Source organism: Heptranchias perlo, chromosome 25 (assembly GCF_035084215.1).
Source record: "Heptranchias perlo isolate sHepPer1 chromosome 25, sHepPer1.hap1, whole genome shotgun sequence".
NCBI classification, from domain to species: Eukaryota; Metazoa; Chordata; class Chondrichthyes; order Hexanchiformes; family Hexanchidae; genus Heptranchias; species Heptranchias perlo.
The window spans coordinates 19,565,486-19,584,505 of record NC_090349.1 but is presented as its reverse complement, the minus strand read 5'-3'; the positions used below and the strand labels follow the sequence as shown (position 1 = coordinate 19,584,505).

Here is a 19,020-nt window from a genome sequence, read left to right as displayed (position 1 = left end):
AAGCATCACGTCTCTGGTAACAATTTTTATCTAAAAGGATTAATCAACAGTTTGTTTTAAATGGCTTCCCTGATTGTCTAAACAAATTTATCCAGCTGAGCCATACAGATCAGGAAGGGCCCAGGTTCAATTCCTGGTCTTTGCTGAGTTAGCTGGTCTCAATGGTGGAGATGTTAATAACTTGCCTTGGTTTCTTGAATTAGTAAAAATGGTCCACAGATTTATCCTTTTGATTGCTGTCCCATGACGTCGGCTAGAAGTAGACATCGGGTACAGACACAGGATCAGACTTAGACGTAGAACCTCACCAGTTGAATAACCTGACAGCATTTGCTACCAAATATCACACATGAATAATGGTCACTTGGGTGAGGAACTGGAGGCTGCCCGTGAACTCTGGCATGACGGGGAGAAAATTAAAGCAGTGTACTCCTCACTTTACCATAAAAGAAATAAAAATCTCTTCATTAGGAAAGATCAGCCCAAATTTTGTATTTAATCCAACATTTAGAGAGCAATTTCCTCTCTTCAGTTTTTACATTTCTACCAATTATTTATGAAGAATGGGGACCATTTCAAAAATGTAGATTTTCATGGTAGGGGATACATTAATGTTTTATTCAAACCTCTGTACACAAGTGTTTCATACGCAGCAGAGAATTGTTCCTGCCAGTGAGCAAGGCATACGCAAGAGGAGTCTAGTCTCTTATAATCATTTAATACTTGTGTGAAATGCATGAGTATTCAGTTCTTTGCCAATGTCATATAGTAGTAAATGGATGCGAATACTTAGATTTTGACATTTTCGGTAAAATAGAAGGATCACACAGGGGTGCTGGATGGGACAAGCCATATCTGCTGTTTTTAATACAGTTAAATGCATATTATAGAAACAGTGAAAAGTATATACATGCAGTTTTTCTTTGGTTTTGTGCAGTTATTGCATTTTCAAAGTCAATCCAAACTCCTTTTCATGGCTAGTTAATTATTTTTTGAACCTAAAGGTAAGGAAAATCAAAACTTATTTTATTGGACACAAATTGCACTTTTGTGGCAGAGGACCGTGGTTGGCATAATTAAAAAGATTACTGTTACTTTCATACAGATCTGGAGTGATTTAGCAAGATTACATAGATGTAACGTGAACTACAGTTTAGCTTGTGGATTGAAACACTGCCAGCAATTAGAAATGAAACGGTCACCCAACTGTTATGTACATAATGCAAGTAGATTAGTCAAAGTTAGTGGAATTGGAAAGGAAAACTAATAGTGCAATAACTATCATATAAAATAACCAGTTCTTTGCTGATTTGATCACAACAGTTGTTACGTTTGGTCAAGCATAGAAATACAATTTCATATCATGAAACATCAATATGAAAATGCAATTTCTACTGTTACGTGTACAATTAAGATGACTATATAATAGTTGACCCCAAATAACTAATGTACTACATTAATTGTATTTTAGTTACTGATTATTTTAAAAGGATCACTGTTAGAAATCACTAGTTTTTTTAACAAGGCTTATTTATTTACCTTTTGGTATTTCCCATGGCTGTGTTTTTCATTGTACAGTTCAAAAACTGATTACAGTCTAAGAAATAAAATCTATATACGTGCCCTTCGCTGAGAACAATTGCATCACACAAGTGGCCACCCCAGTCAATAGCACACAATGAATTCATTAATATAAGTACATCATTTCTGACTCTATGGTGTTCAATTTTGACGTAAGTTTAGTGCATTATGACTTAGAGTTTTAATGGTGCCTGTTGCTTATAACAAAAAACATTAAGGACCTTAAATGTTTTCAAAAAGTTAAACTGGTGTCCTTTTATGTTCAAAAGTCATAACTGCAGTTACTATAGAGTGTGATGCAATCTGAACCCACAAACACAAAGGCAGATATTCATATTTGTGCGTTAACTGCCTTTAATGTAATGAAAGTGATTTCACTATATTTTCTATACATGTTTTTGGTCTTGACCCAAATCTTTACAATATTTTACAGGCATGAATATTTGACTTAGTTAACCCATTCAATGGCAAATCCCTATTTGTAGAGATAGAGATTCAGAATATGGTGCCAGAGAAAAGGTAAGTCACTTAAAGATAGTATTTGAAGTTATTTCATTTCAGTATATACACTTGTGTTTTATTTACAATGAAGCATAATTGATTCATCTCTTTTATACACCAAAGACCTTTCAACCACACTTCTATAACAACTTTTCTCTAACAATAAATCATTCTTAATACTCCAAAAACAAGCATTTTTAGGATTGTCCAACAATAAATACTATTGACCAGAAAGACACTAATAATTAATACAAACAATTTCTGCACTTTGTTTATATTGAATAAACAGTTACTTATTGCTTGATACATAATTTAAGAATATTATCCTTTGCCTTATGATGTAAACACCTGTATTGCTCAAAAGTGGAGACAATTAAAACCTTGATGCTAAGAATCACATGATCAAAATATAACACATATATAGATGTAAATGGGTATCTGTATAAAACATTTACTGTATGTGAAACAAAGAATGTCTATGTGCTCTCCATTATTTACATTAATTTTTGCATGTATATGTGTTGAGTTGTCCCATTGTTATACATCTGTAAATAGGCCTATCAGTTAACATAGTGCACTTTCCCCCAACGTTTACCAATCTTTTCTATGAACAATGCAAACAGCACCATCCTAAATCATTTCTGAAGCACAAGACATATGTCTGCATATTGAAGCATATAGTGTCTCCTCAACATCATTCAAGTTTTAGATACTCTAATTAATATCTTATTGTACTCTGGAATTTATTCTGTTCTCGGTCATAGTCTCGCTAAAAAGTGGGGGGGGGGGCGGCGGCAAGATAAATGGGGGAACTATTTCAATGTTACTGAAATCCAATGCTTTTTTTTAGTTAAATTGCATTCTTGTTTATGTCCTTGATATTACCGTTCATAAAAGTGAATTTAAACAGGTGTTAGTCATGTGATATTCCTACTTACTCTTTTAGTCACTCAATATTGTTAAATATTCCTTTAATAATGTAAGAGGGTTTGATACCCTTCCCTTCCCCACCTGCTATGCACGTAATACCTCTTCAGGTTTATTTTGACAAGTACATACTTTGGAAATATTAAAGCTATAAATGTAGTAAAATGTTACATTTCTTACATTAAAAATGTACTTTATCAATCAGCAGGCCTCATAAACGTTTTGCTTGATATAATCCACTATAAATCCTGCTGGTAATACTTCGAAATAATTATAAAAGAATTTTAATGGTGACTGCCCAGAGATGTGGAGGTAAATGTTTCCTCCTTTCAGTGATGTGTTGACATGCAGGTGTCAGCATGAGGAAATCCTCCATACTCATTACTCCATCTCATGCCTCTTCACCTATACCGTGTGGGTTTATGGCAAAAAAATGAAAGCAAGACTGTTTCAACAAGGGGAACTGTCTGATGAATTGTACACATGCTGCTGCTGATTGTTCTGTTTGTATGACTATTATCTCGCAGTTTTGACCCACTTTACAAATTAAACACCTCAGAAACATTAGCTATACAATGCCGAGAAACATCCACCAGATGGAACCCTTCACTCTTGTTTTCTGCAAATGACCTATTTCAATATCATTCAAATAAATAGAGTAGGGGAGGGGTGGGGGCGGGGTGGGGGAAAGAATATTTCAACTATATATCATTTTATAAAGTTTTGTCACTTGAAAATTACAGCGAGTTGTGATTTTTAAAAAAATATTGCTTGAAACAGCATCCAACTTCAACAAATGCAAACATTCATGTATGTCAGATCAACAGAGAGTTCTTTGAATTAGCTGTTTTCAGTCCATTCGGGCACTATGCCCACTCCATGTACTGAGTGGTATTGATGTGGTGAGAGGGTTCTTGACATGCCATGTGGATACAAGTAGTCAGCAGGTTGAAGATTGCTTGCAGACTGGATCCCAGCTTGAGGAGCACACTGCCGGACTATGGGCTGGTGAGAAACTGAGGTCTGATGCTGAAACATGTTGTGGGTGTCCCCTATCTGTGGAGACGTATGGTTGGCAACTCCAGGGATGCGGGGCATTAACGGGCCTGATGTGAAATGTGCTGAAAAGTGTTGGTAGGGCAGTCTGTCAATGGGTTGCATTGCAGTCACTGTGCAGCTGCTGTATGAGGGAACAGTTGCCCAAGTGTTACAATTAATGTCATCGAGGCTGGAGCCGGGGTCCGTGCCTGGTGTTGAACCAGCATACATGCATGCCTGCCGCTGTGCTGAGTCAGTCCTATAAGAGGGAGTAAGACTTTGCTGCTGGGAGTAATTTGAGGACCTGTAGAATGGGTCATCTTCCGGAGGGGAGCTTTCTATATACGACTTCTTGTATGGATGTTCTGTCGATGTGCAGTCTTCTTCCATTGCTTATATAAATAAATCAGAGAGGATTAAAATTTCAATTAATGAACAATCACTATGAAACAGCATAGATATTATTTAGTTATTAAAAACATTGCTTTTGTTAGTCTATTAATTTGATACAAATGTTCTTGTAAACAGTTAACTAGTAATGTTACGTGTCCACATCTCAAGTCCACATAGGACTTAGTGACCCACCGCTCCATGTTTGCCTCTGAATCAGAAGGTTGTGGGTTCAAGTCCCACTCCAGAGACTTGAGCACAAAATCTAGGCTGACACTCCAGTGCAGTATGGAAGGAGTGCTGCACTGTCAGAGGTGCCATCTTTTGAATGAGACATTAAATTGAGGCCCAGTCTGCCCTCTCAGGTGGACGTAAAAGTTCCCATGGCACTATTTTGAAGAAGCACAGGGGAGTTCTCCCTGGTGTCCTGGCTAATATTTATCCCTCAACCAACATCACTAAAAATAGATTATCTGGTCATTATCACATTGCTGTTTGTGGGTCCTTGCTGTGTGCAAATTGGCTGCTACGTTTCCTATATTACAACAGTGATACACTTCAAAAGTACTTCATTGGCTGTAAAGCGCTTTGGGACGTCTACGGTTGTGAAAGGCACTATATAAATGCAAGTCTTTTCTTTCAAGGTGCAGGTCTGAGCCCATTGCTCCCCCTCACCCACCCCCCAACACACACACACACACACACACTCTGGTATTTCATCAGCACTGAATTAACAAACTCCCTCCCTCTCCAAAAAAAATGCTTTAGCATTTTAAAAGTGTATTTGTTTCACCAAGCTTTCAAACCTTGTTATACAGGCAACACAAATATTCCTAATGAACATAACTCCTTTGCAACTTTGTTCGTTGAGAGTTCTATTAGTCAGGTACCCATGCAATATTTTTTTAGAGATATTTCCATAAAATACATCTCTACAAAACATATCTCATGCCTTCAGCTTCCATGCAATGAAGTATTACTAAAATGCACTTAAGAGAAGAAAATGTTGACAAGCCCAGCCTGTGTGAGGTGGAGCTCGGATTTGGAAGGTCACATGCCCCTTTCACATCACAGCATTCCATCTTGCCACTGTAGCCCTGAGAGTTGTTTATTTTTTGACACTCAAGAGGAGCAGATAACTGGTTATTTAGAGAAGCCACCCACAGAAGAGACAGTTTAGATCTCTCAGTGGGAACTCCTGAGGCAGATGACAACTTGTCAGTTTCTTTTTTAAATCTGTTGCTTCCTCCATAAGATACCGCGGAGTGCTGCGCTTGCCCTGGTTACTGGAACCGGAAAATGGCTCATTTTCAATTCAACATGTCCTAAAAATATACCTTTTCACGCTATAAAATTTGTAGCTGATACTGACATGACACTGACAGGAAATTCATATTAAAACGCGGCGCGGCCACAGACGCGTTGAAGTAAACGCTGAGGGATCTCTCACCTTTCCTTTTGGTGCAGTGATAGAGCGGACTCTGTTCCTGGGAGAGTGAATAAGGGTTGGGAGGCAGCAGCTCTTGAGTCGAACTGGAAACCCCATTCTCGCACTGATACTGGGAGCTCAGGTTGTTGGACACCGGCAGCACTCGCACCTCTCCACTGAACTGATTCGGAGTAGACCCCACACGTTGTCTGACCGTGCTCCTGGGAACCACAGGGTATTCTTTACTGTAACCATATTACAAAGTATCAATACCTTGAAATTCAACGGGAAAAAACGCGAAACTTCCATCGATACTTCCGTAGCTTACATGCCCAGCGCTTTGTAATGATATAGTTCAGTAATAAATCTATGTGCCCTAAAGAATTAAATTGCATATGTAATTTTAAAGGATTTTTGCATTCTATGAAAATTAGTTAAATCATTTTAAAATGTCCAAGTGATTCAGCCTTTTCTTGTGCCAGTTGTTCCCGCAATTCTAAGAGCCGGCACAGGTACGAAGGGCCGAATGGTCTCCTTCTGCGTTGTATGATTCTAATTGCCTCAGGAAAAGAGGAATCGTCTTGTTGTTTTCGGCCAATACAACGAATTACACCTGACGAACGAATGTTTGCATCAGGACTATATTTGGACATGGACTCACATATAATTAAATGGGACGTTCGATTTGTATCTTTGAATAAAAGAATACTTGGATCGTGACTGTTTATAAAGTCTAGGTTACGTAATGCTGACTAAAGGCCAAGATTGACCGATTTGATATGTCTAGAATAGCAATTCCACGTAACAGTCAGCCTTATAATGCACAGTGTGTATAAAGATACGACATTGCTACAAATTAATTGGAAAGGGGATTTGGTTTTCCAAAACTCAGTCTTAACTTTTGATTACCTACACAATAGAAAACAGTTAAAGTCGGGTTTGCAGTTTAAAGAGAACATTCATTTCTTAATTCATATTTGAATTCCAACATCACAACAGTGACTACACTTCAAAAGTACTTCATTGGCTGTAAAGCGCTTTGGGACGTCCTGAGGTCGTGAAAGGCGCTATATAAATGCAAGTCTTTCTTTACATGGAAATGGGCCATCTAATTATATTTACACGTGGTAAAGTAAGATTGAACTTTGTGCCGAATGTAACCGAGCCAGCAGTCGTGTATGTACACAACTGCAATCCTTACAGAACTAAAAGTAACAAACATATGGAGCATTTTACTAAAAGTGATGGAATTTGACTGAAAAGTGAAACTTTTAGGTGGATTAATACGAATTCATTTATATCCCATCCCTGACAAAATGTCCTCGGTACCTGGTCGAATATGTGACGTTTTGTTTGTGTGTGTCTTACCTTTGCATTCGGGACATTCGGTGCAGCTCCATATCATCGCTCCCTCGAAATCCTTTTGCAAATGGGTTGTTTTCTATTTTAAGCTGAGTAATCTAAATTAGAAATTAAAACAGATTTAAATATTTTATATCGCATTAAAATAAAATATTGTAAAAGCCTCCCCTCCCACTTTAAGCATTTCCCTGCTCCCCCTATTAAACTAACCACAATGCAAACAAGCCTGCTAGTTCAGGAATGCATTTTAAAAGTGCCCGCCTGATCCATTCGCTTTTGGACACTTTATAAACTTCTTACTTTACTATGCAATGTTTTTAGTGTTCTGAGAAAGTGGGTGCTTCCACCCATACTTCATGATATTAAAGAAAATCGCCAGCGTGGAGTAGGATTGCATAGAGCTGCCTCGTTACAGACCTCAGTGCAATCCGTAGCAATGCCGTCAGCAGTATAACTTCAGTCCGTCACCGACTGCAAATGGAATATAAGTCTTAGAATTATTTGTTTGTGTGTGTGAAGTGGTTTGATGTTTGCATCGATGCGAACTTGGGAAATGGGGCCTGACTCCTGTGTGAACAGAAAAAGATGTGAGGCCACCTTCAGTCGGGAGTCTCAGCCATGGAGTTCGACTTTGTTGCCGTATAATTGTAAACCCGGTTGAAAGAAACATTATAAAAAGTGTGCAAGCTGTCCAGGAGACTTCCAGGGGACTTTATACATTTATTTTTTCAATAATTTACTGTTACTTCGCGGCGCATGCACTCCAAGTACACGCGCTCAAAGCTCCTTGGTCTGAATTGGTTGGAGGTTGGATTGGGTTGGCAGTATGGCTCAGGTCTGCCAGCTGACCGTGGCAGACTCCAGATACCAGGCAGAAAGAAATATTGACCCCTGGTCAGCATGCAAATGATTTAGTCATTTCCGATTGAAAATTAAAGTATATGGAACCTGGCGTTTAATAGTCTTAATAATTAACATATCGGTGACAAGTGAATAAGACTCAAAAGATCCCATCCTCGCGTATAATCATTATTTAATTTGACAAACTGCTAAGTAAATGTATAGCCAGTATTTCACGTAACTAAAGTACTTGCAATGTACTATGAATTGAACAAATCTGTGACGCGTCTTCTGAAGAAACGCATATTCAGATCTGCATTGAAATTTTCCTTATTTGATGCTCACGCCATGTGCAAATTTTATGGAGGTTTCTGGAAAGTCAAGTGCTTGAAAATCCACTGTGCAGCTGCATCGAACGTTAACTGACATTTTGCGCGCGGGTCCCATTAACGGGTTCACTGTGTGCAGCCGCTTTGCCAATAATGCTCCTCAGTTTATCTCCAAATCTCGGACTTTCTGCTTAAGTTGCATAGTTTGATCATGGACGTGAAATAAGTGTGTCGGTGCATGTATGGAAATACAAGGTGATATACCGCGGGATCTCGCCCCAAGTCAACATACCCTGGCCAATTAAAGGAAATTATGCGGATATTACAGTATGGCAACGTGAGCCAAAGAGCCAACTTCCATTTTATAAAACACTTTACATTCCAATCTTATTGGTTGATAGTGAATAATCAGTTTGGATTTAATGCCTCAGGCAACACACGCACTACTTATATTTGTTTTAGAGGATTGTGTATTAGAAAATGACACGCTGTGTATCTAGTAAAACATCATTACATAGAATGTTTATAATGGATTGTCTTTCGTGCTATTTTCTCCTAATATATGATAAACGCCCTTTTTCGGAAAACTTGCGTTGCAAATATGTAGTCTGCCGATCTGATCATTTTATATTAATTTTATATTAGATTTTATATTAAAATACAAGTCACTTTTCTAAGTATTAAAGAAACACAAATGAAACCACAATTTGACTTTATACCTCTTTACATGCTCATTTCTAATTATAAGGCGGTTAAACATTTTACAATTTTAATAAGCACAAAGCTTTAAAACGTAGTGTGATCATTTGAGAAACAATTCTAGTGTGTGTGCATGTGTAATGTAATTTTGCTGTGTACTGTGTACTGAATATTTGGGAAGCGGGTGTCACTAAGTCGAAGTTAAGACGTTAGGTGGCTTCTGGTAGACGGATTTCCTGGGGAAACTGGCATTCAAACAAATGGGTCGTAAAGAGTTAAAAGTGATTTGGATTACAAACGGGTAAATTATTATATTTCTGCAGTTAAGTCCATTATTTAATGAAGTCTATATTTGTTATTTCTCCACCACAATTATTCTATTATTTTTCAACCTGCTAGAGTTGATGTCCCATGTTCTGATAATTGGAAATCTGCAGGCTTTAAAGATGCGAACACTGGCACCGTTAACCTGCAATGAAACTTATATACCTATAAACGAAATAAATTCCTCAAACAGCAAAAGACCACTTCTTGCCACCATTTTATAACTTTAAATATTTTCAAAAATCTTCAAAGTAAAATGTGCAGCTTCTTGGAATATTTATGACCCCAGAAAGAATATTGATCGCGTCAGTCCAAAATACCAAATTGCTACAAAAGCTTGGGCTTGGTGGAACTTTAGGATCACACAATCCTTTTTTCATTAAAATTGATAAATGTTAGTTCCGTTTCTCGTTTCGTGAACTGCGGGTTAGGGTTCTGCTTTGATTTTAGTTGTTAAGTTAAACGGATTCCGACTCTGAGCCTCTCGCCGAACTTTTACCGGAGTAAATGTTTACCGCAATTCCACGTCTTGAACCGCCAATTGTTTAAATGTGCAGGTTCCGGATATTAAACGGAGCTCTAAAATAAACTGTTCAGATCATTTAATGACATCGACCAGATCTGATTATTGATCTACGTAACTTTAATCCTCAAATAATTCCACAACTTGCGTTATTTCAATAGGGGCAGAAATTAAAAATTAGACCAGACTTTTCATATGTGGCCAATTATTAATGTATCCCCTTAAAGCATCCACCGCTCCCCACCCCACCCCAACCAGCCTAAAAGAGAGTAAATAGATATAATGAAAATTAACCGAAAATGCTGGAACTCTGAAATAAAAGCAGAAAATATTTAATAATATACTGCGGGTCCCTTGGCATCTGAAAAGAGAAAAGATAGTTCAACGTTTGAGGGCGAGTGAATTATTAGCCTGAACCTTTCTGAAGGCTCTTCGTCCCAATGTTAACCTATTTTATTTTTTCAGATGCTGGCGGACTGTATTAATATGCTGTTCCACACACCAACATATAGTCGCGGTTTTTAAATCTTCCAATAGTCGTGTGATCGTGCGTAAAATTATCATTTAAAGTACAGTTCTAAAGCTACAATCATTTGTTTACAATATGACCCAGTAACAAGGAAAACCTGTAGGTTGCTTTAAAAATGTAGTCTGTCGATAATGTAGCCGAAGCCTCCGATGGCCCGGTTATCAGTAAGGAATGAGCCTGAATGTTGCATCTATTCTCAAAACAGTGCGTTGAAACAAGCATTTGAACTTACATTGAGGTGTAAGTGAGCGAATGGGTTCTGTATGGTTCAAAGTCACTCAGTAAATTCTTACCTTATGGTTTTGGTACGACGTCACGGCGATAAAGGCGGTTTCAGAGAAAACGTGGGTACAGAATGCGGTGTTCTTGGAACCGAATCCGTTATTTTCGTCGGCCTTCACGATGTGCAGCCTGGGCTGGTATTTGTGCATCGAGTTTAGAATAATCTACAAAAAAAAAACAAATGCAGTTAGTTTTGTTTCCCCATCAAAACTGTTTCAGAACCACGTTGGCATTTTTCGCAACGAGATCGTGAGGAATTTACTTTAACTGGAAGTTTGTGCTTGGGTTCTCATCGACAACACGGAGCGAGGAAAAAGACATTAACAGGGACAGAAGAATGGAAATGGATGTCTTTCTAAGATGACCCAACATTTGAAAGCCAAGAAAGATGTTTAACACACCTTTCCTCGTTTGCTCCCTCCCCACCTCCACGTTATTCCTAATCCGAATTGTAATATGTTGCAGTCAATATTTACAGATTGTCAGGGGGTTCTTGCGGGTTTCCGCAGATTTCTTTGGGGACAACACGCGGACCTTCCTAACCTCCCGCCATTAGGAGTGCTAACTCCTTATGGGGAACATGTTTCATTGTATTTTGTTAAAAATAATTTTAGTTTCAACCCTCTGCTGATATCAACGTGGCTCTCTGAAGTCTTCCTTTTCCAATTATTCCAAGATCGTAAAGATTGTTGGTGAGGAGGGGGTAGGGTTGGAGGGGGATCTGGCGACAGAAAGACGCTGCTTGTCCCGCCATCGCAGATCCTGCAAGTCATCTCTACTCGGAGTCCCTCTCATCCCCGAGGCTTAGTTAAATTGCTTTGACAGTCCCGTAAGCCCTAGACATCACTGGTGAACGATCTAATGATTTTTAATTTCATTACGTCCCGCTTAATTGAGAGGCTACCAGCACTGGTTTCATCTAGTAATTTGTTAAATGAATTTCGCATTGTTGCCTCTCCATCCGTTTGTTTAGAGAGATTTTTTGCATTCGCCGCCTTTTCACAGTAGGGAAGGCTGCCCTTCGCCGGGCTTCCATCCATCGCAAGGCAGTTTCCAAGGCTACCGTTACCTAACGAAGTGCTTAATGTCTGACAAACACAGCTCCCTATTCTAGTGGACAACCCATACGAAACCTTAACAAAACTGTTAAAGTCGATGATGTTTCGATTCGTGTGTTGCTTCTATTTTCTAACCTGTATTCTTATCTCTAGATAAATCTCCATGATAGTACAGTCCCTGCTGTCATTGTTGGCCAGCCTACGATGTGTTCTTTCAAATGGGGGAATTGAATGCACTTTACAACAGGAAATCACAATGGTGCTAAAATTCTATCAGAGGATTTCAATAGGGGTCCCAGAACTTAAAATACAAGAAAATGATTGCACCTTCAAAATACAGCGATACTTCTATTAGTGGCTCCACACTGTACAGGATTCGAAAGCCTGGGTAGGCAAAGGCAGTGAAATGAACACGTGTGCCTTCTCCCATAATGCCCTTATTGTTTATGTCACGGCAGACCCCCCCACATCCCATAATGCACTGCATCGCAATGAGGCAATATGCAGTTGGGCCCATCAATTTTAGGTGGAGAGAAAAGGTTCAAATCTCAGCTCGTGTTTGGAAACCATTGCATTCCTGATGCGTCGCTAAAAACGCTCATTGACCCTAAACCGCAGTTGAAATAGTAAACTTGCCCCAATGCCCACTTCTAATAAATAACGCAACATGACAATACCAACAGCAGACATTCACGTTACACGAAATATTCTACCAGTGCACAACGTGACGGCCAGCTCACCTCGCAACTTTCTGATTAACCCTTAGTAGACCACCGCGCCAGTTAAATTAATCACTGCTAAAGGCAGTCGTGCTGTTTTATTTTAAATATCAGCCACTTTGGCTGTATTTGGTTTTAGGGCCATGCATTTCGCCGTAAGTTTTCCAAGACTCCTCGTTTGAAGTGTTGTAAGTTTTAAAGACAATTGGAGTTCTTCGACAGTTAATGGAAAGAAATAGAATTTCAAATAAAATGTAACTAAGCACTTACGTGCCCGAAGGGGTCTAGGTGGTTATTGGTAAGTTTGAGTTTTTGGAAGGAGACTAACTGTCTCATCCAATGGGCCCCGGTGGCAGGTGAATCTGGGTGAACGTACAACCTGCCTGGCATTGCGGGCTCTGCTTTCCCCGTCACAGACCTTGGGAGAATAAAGCATGGAAAATGTTCAGATTACTCGAAACTAAACTCCCAACAGTTTGCCATCAGTTCAGGCAACGGATTTAGACTTGGCGCACACACTATGTTACATAAATAGAATTCCCATTATTAAAACAGGTGCCAGACTCTCTGCATGTTTTTATACACGTTGAAACCAAGCTCTGAATCTATATTGCACAATGGACGCTAGTAAGTGAGATGTTCCAGATACATACGAGTAACTGGGTTTACCTTAACTGCGGGAGAAAAAAAACCGTGGCGTATTGTAACTATTCTGTTCTCAAATCGCCTCTGTATGAATGAATTCACTTTTGTGCAATATGGTCAGTATTGAACAGTACAATCAACACGTGCCGTTTATGAGAGACTACTCATTTATCAACGCAGAGTCCTCTTTATACACCATGTACAGGAGAATGATGCTATACGCACCATACAACGAGTAACGCTTTTAAAAGACTAATCATTCGCATCTCAGCAATACTGATCTCTGTTACCGTGATAACCTGTATTTTTCAGGCACAACCGTCATTTATTGTTTCTTTTTTGTCATAAATTTGATGAACCAAATACAAATAATACACAGCACTTGCCATTTATTATCTGCGAACTTGTAACGGTGATCATCCGCTGGCACAATATCCATTAGAAGGATGTATTTTGTCTTCGGATTTAACCCGGTCACCTTCACTTTGTAACTAGGAAACATGCGCCTGAAAGGAAAGAGAGACTGAACCCTTTTTGTACATGAATAATAAAGTGTACATAATGTTCATTCTGGAAAATATTAATATCGAGCACTTTCAAAGATGTACGTGCCAGAGAAAATCTGTCTCCATGGTTAGTATTTACTGATAAATTGTTTTGTTTTGAATAAACTCAGTTACATTAGGAAGACAATTGATAGAAAATCTATTGTTCAATCTGAAGAAGATATAACACGATCTGTAATTCGTGTACATAGTAAAAACGGATTATAATAGCCGCGGTTAAACAGGCGGCGTTAATGCATGAAGTAACACACATGGCTTCAATCGTGGCCTAATTTGTAACATGCATACAAAGCCTGATGTTTCGTCCCTTTGTAACTAGAAGTGGGTCTTGGTTTGTAAATGCTGTAAAAAACGTGTTTACAAAATACTTATGAAAAATAATCTGAATCTGATTTTAGTCAGTAAGAGGTCGCACTAGGAGGGAACTAAAGAGCTTTTAAATGGAATAGCTTTATTTGTTGTCTCGCCGAATTAGCGAAGAACAGCTTGAATATATGTAGATCTTTATAAATATTTATTACTCGTTCAGCGTAAGTGGGATGAATATGAAAGCCCAGGAGGGAACATGTTGTCTGCTTGCAAAAAAAAATCTTGTAAAGGCAGAGTAATAAAGTAGGCATTACTTTAACTCTTAAAGTCTACTATGGAATACTGTACTACACAAGCCTGCTAAGGAATCTCACACCGTCCTGAATTAGAATTTCCTGAATTTTTGTCTCAACCTGCAACTTTGTGACTTATTTGGAATATTAGTGTAAATGTTTTATAAATAATATAAACAAAAAATAAATGAGAAAATGTGTCACATCTAAACGTTAAAATGAAGCGAAACATAAATAATAGCGCGGATCAGACAATTTCATATAATTAATATATTTTATTAATTTGAGCCTGTATGTTCCTTAAAGTACCCTTTCCTGTCCTTTTCTGTATGGTCGAGCAATTTATTATAACCCTTTGTATTATAGTTTCCATAAACAGTCTAAAGACAGCCTTTGTTAGGTCAAAATTTGCGTTTTCGGGGCTATTATTAGAAGCTTTTATTTACATTCCATAAATGTATTTTTCTTGGCTGTTACATCATGGCTGACAGGCTTTGCTCTTTCCAGTCACTCTAAATGACTTCATATTAAAAATTGATTCATCTGAGCCTGTTTAATGTTGAGCATTGGCGTTATTATCTATCTATTACAACCCCCTCTTTAGAAACACTTAAGGATTTCCCTTTGGGACCGAACAGATTTTGTATAGACAAAGAGAGTTCTATCACTACGAAGTTTAGGTGATCAAAAGAATGCTTGCACGTCTATTTTAGATGATGGTTGTGTTGTGAGGACGATCACAATAGGTTGTAATTGTAAACAGTAACGGTTATTATTGCAGCATCGCGTTTAGGTATATAGATACTCCCTTACCTTCCCGCTTTAGTAATGATCATCTCAGTCCCGACTTCATGAAATTTTAACCATAACTCTCGTTCATGCAAATAAACCTTGATTCCTTCCATACCCTATAACAAATGGAGATTGTAATGAATATGTGACCACTCTTACAATTATATGTATCAGCAAAATAAATACAACCCAATGTGCTAATGCAATAATATCTAATCATAATTGTGTCCGTCGATTACTGATCAGAGATATTCTCTAATAATCCAAAAGTGTGTAACAAGTAACCAAACAGGCCTCTGCGTACTCCAGCAACAATAAAGGTGTCAGAGATACATTTAAAGACATTTACATACAACACCTAGTTGTTATTCGTGTTAAGCAATAACATGCACTTACTATGCAGCACTGCACATGGTTTTGTCAGTGTAGGGGTGTCTGAGACCAACCTGTTGAGTATATGTAGCTTGTTGTGGGGAGGGGGATTTGCTGGCGGCTCCGAGCTGGCTGTCCTGCTTACTTTCAGATGAATGCTCCTTGGGCTCAGAATCGCTGTGTGTTGTTGCTGGCAGCCCGAAGCCTTCCTCAGTCTCCGCCATATTTCGCCGCACAATTCTTGCAAAAGAGGCACCAAATCCCAAGCACTGTGAGCTAAATGTTATCAACGTATAACGATCATCACAGAGCACAGCTCCCTCCTGACAAATATACAAAAAAAATAGCTTAGAAGACGCCAAAAGAAAAAAAGGAAAGGAGGGAGGCGTGAAACACCCTCGACAATAACAATTTTCTAACCGAGGTACTAAACTAGGTATTGCAGAATGCAGGCCTTTTATATTAAGTTATGGAAAATTGAGGGCAAAAAAAAGATAATGCCAATCTTAGCTGACTCCAAAAGATAAAGGAGGTATTCACGAAATTCGTCTGGACTTCTGGAAAGAGTAATAAAGATAAGATTCCAGGCTGCTTTTGAGCAACCGTTTGATTGGAGTATAAGCGCCAATTACATTTCCTCAACTTTATAGACCCGTGTTTGTGTGTTATATCCAACCTCTTCTATTGGTTTCATTGCCTTGTTAAAGTGTCGGTAGCTTTCGACATTAGCCCGAGGTTGCACCCGTGTTATTACAATGACTATTGTTTCCTTGGCTCTTGTGAGCACTTTTAATCACTCACGGTACACTCAGAGTTAGGAAACGACTGAGCACGTGATCGTGTTCATAATACGTGTAGTTTTCAAAAGTGTGTGACCTACAGAAAATCAAAATGCTGTAGATTTTAACATTTTTGGAAATATGGGAAAGAGGTCTAAGATCCGAAAGGCAAAACCTTGCTCAGTTTATTGTTTTTAACGCAAAAAAACAAATGTCATCATAGCAGAAGAGAAACAATCGGATCCCAAAGCTTTGATGAACTATTTTGTAGTGCTATTTTAACTCTGCTATGATGTAAAATGTTAATTCAATTGTTGCATTACTTAAATACTGTTAGCTACTTTCATTGGAGAGTCCAACTGATTTACCATTTCTCACCACCTCTTCGTGCCTTATTTTCTATGGTCAGAAAATCCTTCACCACTACAACGTACAAAAACAATAACTGGGGTTTATAGTACAAATGAAACACAAAACAAGTACGATGTAATTCACTGAGATGTCATCGCTAGATTATTTTAAAGGCTCGCCAATATACTCTATAAAGACAAACAATGTAAATACACAATAGCATTTAATACTTCCATATCAACTCCAATTAAACTCGGCCTCTATTGATGACATGCAAAGGATCAGTGATGAGGAGGATTATAATGTGAAATTATATGGGTCAGATTTATCCTAGGTATATGACTATTAATGCGTTCATGATATTTATGTACATTAAAATTATATGTCGTCGGCTCATAGCGCTGTCTAATATTTTAATGATTAATTGTTTTCACATAATATCTGAAACACGTTGAACTTAGAATCTTTTAAGCAACGATTAGTGTTCTTAATATTGTCTAGATGCACAATTATAAATATAGCTGTTATTTTCAAAATTCGCGTCATTTTGAATTTTGTGTTTTGTTTTGATTTAGGAGACCATAATGTTCACGAGTCTTCAGACTGCACTTAATTGGCCATGCGTTTTAAGCATTGGAATATTGTTATAAATAATTCACAGCAATCATGAAAACACAGCGTGTGTATCTGTAATCGACAGCATTTGCTTGCAAAATGTAATCATACTGAGAGTAAAGCATTTTCTTTCAGGGTGTTATTGATGCATCACATGTTTGAAAAATACTGCAATGGATACTTAAAAGGAAATCCTAAGTATTTTTAAAAATATGTAATTGTCCCTTTTTAGTGTGAATCTGGTTATTTACTCCATGTACCTTAAAAAGTATTTTTTAAAGCAATACTACGTGTTAGAGCAATGACGATAACCATCGCTGCCCCGTGAAGGTAACACGGGACTGTCATACTGCAGTTTTACAAACTTAAAAATAATAGATACTTGTTTTGGAAGCTATTGTAAATTGTCCAATATCTAATGAGAACATGTCACTATTATGTGTTTTGGTTCAGACTCCAGCAGAAGGAGTTACTGGATTCAGGAAATTAATTGTTTGCGAAGTTTCTCAGTTGGGTGTTAGGCTAAAGGAAAGTACTTCTTACAATATTAGGATTTTTAAAAAAATAATAGAAATAATAAATCCGCAATATTGACTAGCGGTGTATTCAAATTAATCGCTATTTCGTGCTAAATTCTCCCAGTTTTACTTGGATTATTAACATTGAAGTTGGGTGTAAAATCGGATAGCATTGGACGATCGTTGCGAAACGATATCCATCTGTGTAGATAGGCCGCGACACTGTGTGTGTGTAAATATACACTGTCCAGTGGTCAGCGTCCATCAATAGCGTTCTGGTTATATTTTTGTACACGCTGAACTTTCCCGATACCAATCAATAAATGACCAGCTCTTTACATTTCGAAAGCACTCGCCGACTGTCATTTGCGACAACGCGAAATGCTCCCTTTTGTTTTATTCTCCACGTAGGCCCCGTTATTCGCTGATGAACACTTAAATAAATAGCGATCGCTGTCTCGCACATATATACATATACACGCAACACGCACGTAAGCAAAAAAAAAGCAAAACTCAAAGACTGAAGGTCAACCCTAAAAAGGAATAACAATTTACCTTCAGATCTCTCCACAGCGAAAGGGTATTTATACAATCCTTCTCAATCGCTGTCTTCCCTGGTTAGGCACAGAACACATCCCAGGCTGAACAATCCATAGATCTCCAGAGGTAACTGCACTTCTCCAAACACTTCCAGGTTGCCAGACGCGCAAGAGGGATCCTGAGAAAAAGATAAGGCCTTATCGCACTGTTTGGTACATCTAGCCGCAAAAAAAAACTTGCCGTTCAGAGTGCTAGTGGGAAAGGAGTTCCCCCATAAGGTAGAATTGTTGGTTGCTGAGTGTGTGTAATATAGGAAATGCGTGCACATCCAGAGGAGCGCGCTGACTGGAGTGACGTGGGGAGCCTTTAGTGCTCTCAAAGTGCTGAGCGCCTGTCCAACCAGCGCTGATCCACACAGAGCGACTCATCCCAGACCCCCCAGCATCCCGGCAGCTCAAGCGCAGCACAAAGACACTATGAAACTCAACAGCACCCCACCATCCATCTTGGTCCATTTTTTTTAACCAAAAGGAAACTCCCCACCCCCAAAAAAAAAACCAAGAGACCTTTCACCACAGACTGGACCTAAAGATCATTCTGAAAAACTTCACTGAGCGCCGTGAAATGCAAATCCGATTCCCCTTTTAGGCTGTAGATAACTTTACAGTTCACCATGACGTTATCCAGATGGGAGAAACAGAAATCAAGA

General features: G+C 38.5%; 1 protein-coding gene across 1 annotated transcript; it reads right to left on the bottom strand.

The window, feature by feature from the left end:
- Positions 1-2,435: 2,435 nt before the first annotated feature.
- On the bottom strand, positions 2,436-15,739 carry tbx5a (T-box transcription factor 5a). The gene is made up of 8 exons (XM_068006297.1): positions 15,583-15,739; positions 15,158-15,252; positions 13,563-13,682; positions 12,802-12,949; positions 10,766-10,918; positions 7,235-7,326; positions 5,888-6,111; positions 2,436-4,439 (listed from the first exon to the last, which is right to left on the bottom strand). Exons 1-8 carry the CDS (start codon positions 15,730-15,732, stop codon positions 3,850-3,852), a joined length of 1,572 nt encoding a protein of 523 aa, XP_067862398.1. The 5' UTR covers positions 15,733-15,739; the 3' UTR covers positions 2,436-3,849.
- Between the last annotated feature and the right edge of the window lie 3,281 nt (positions 15,740-19,020).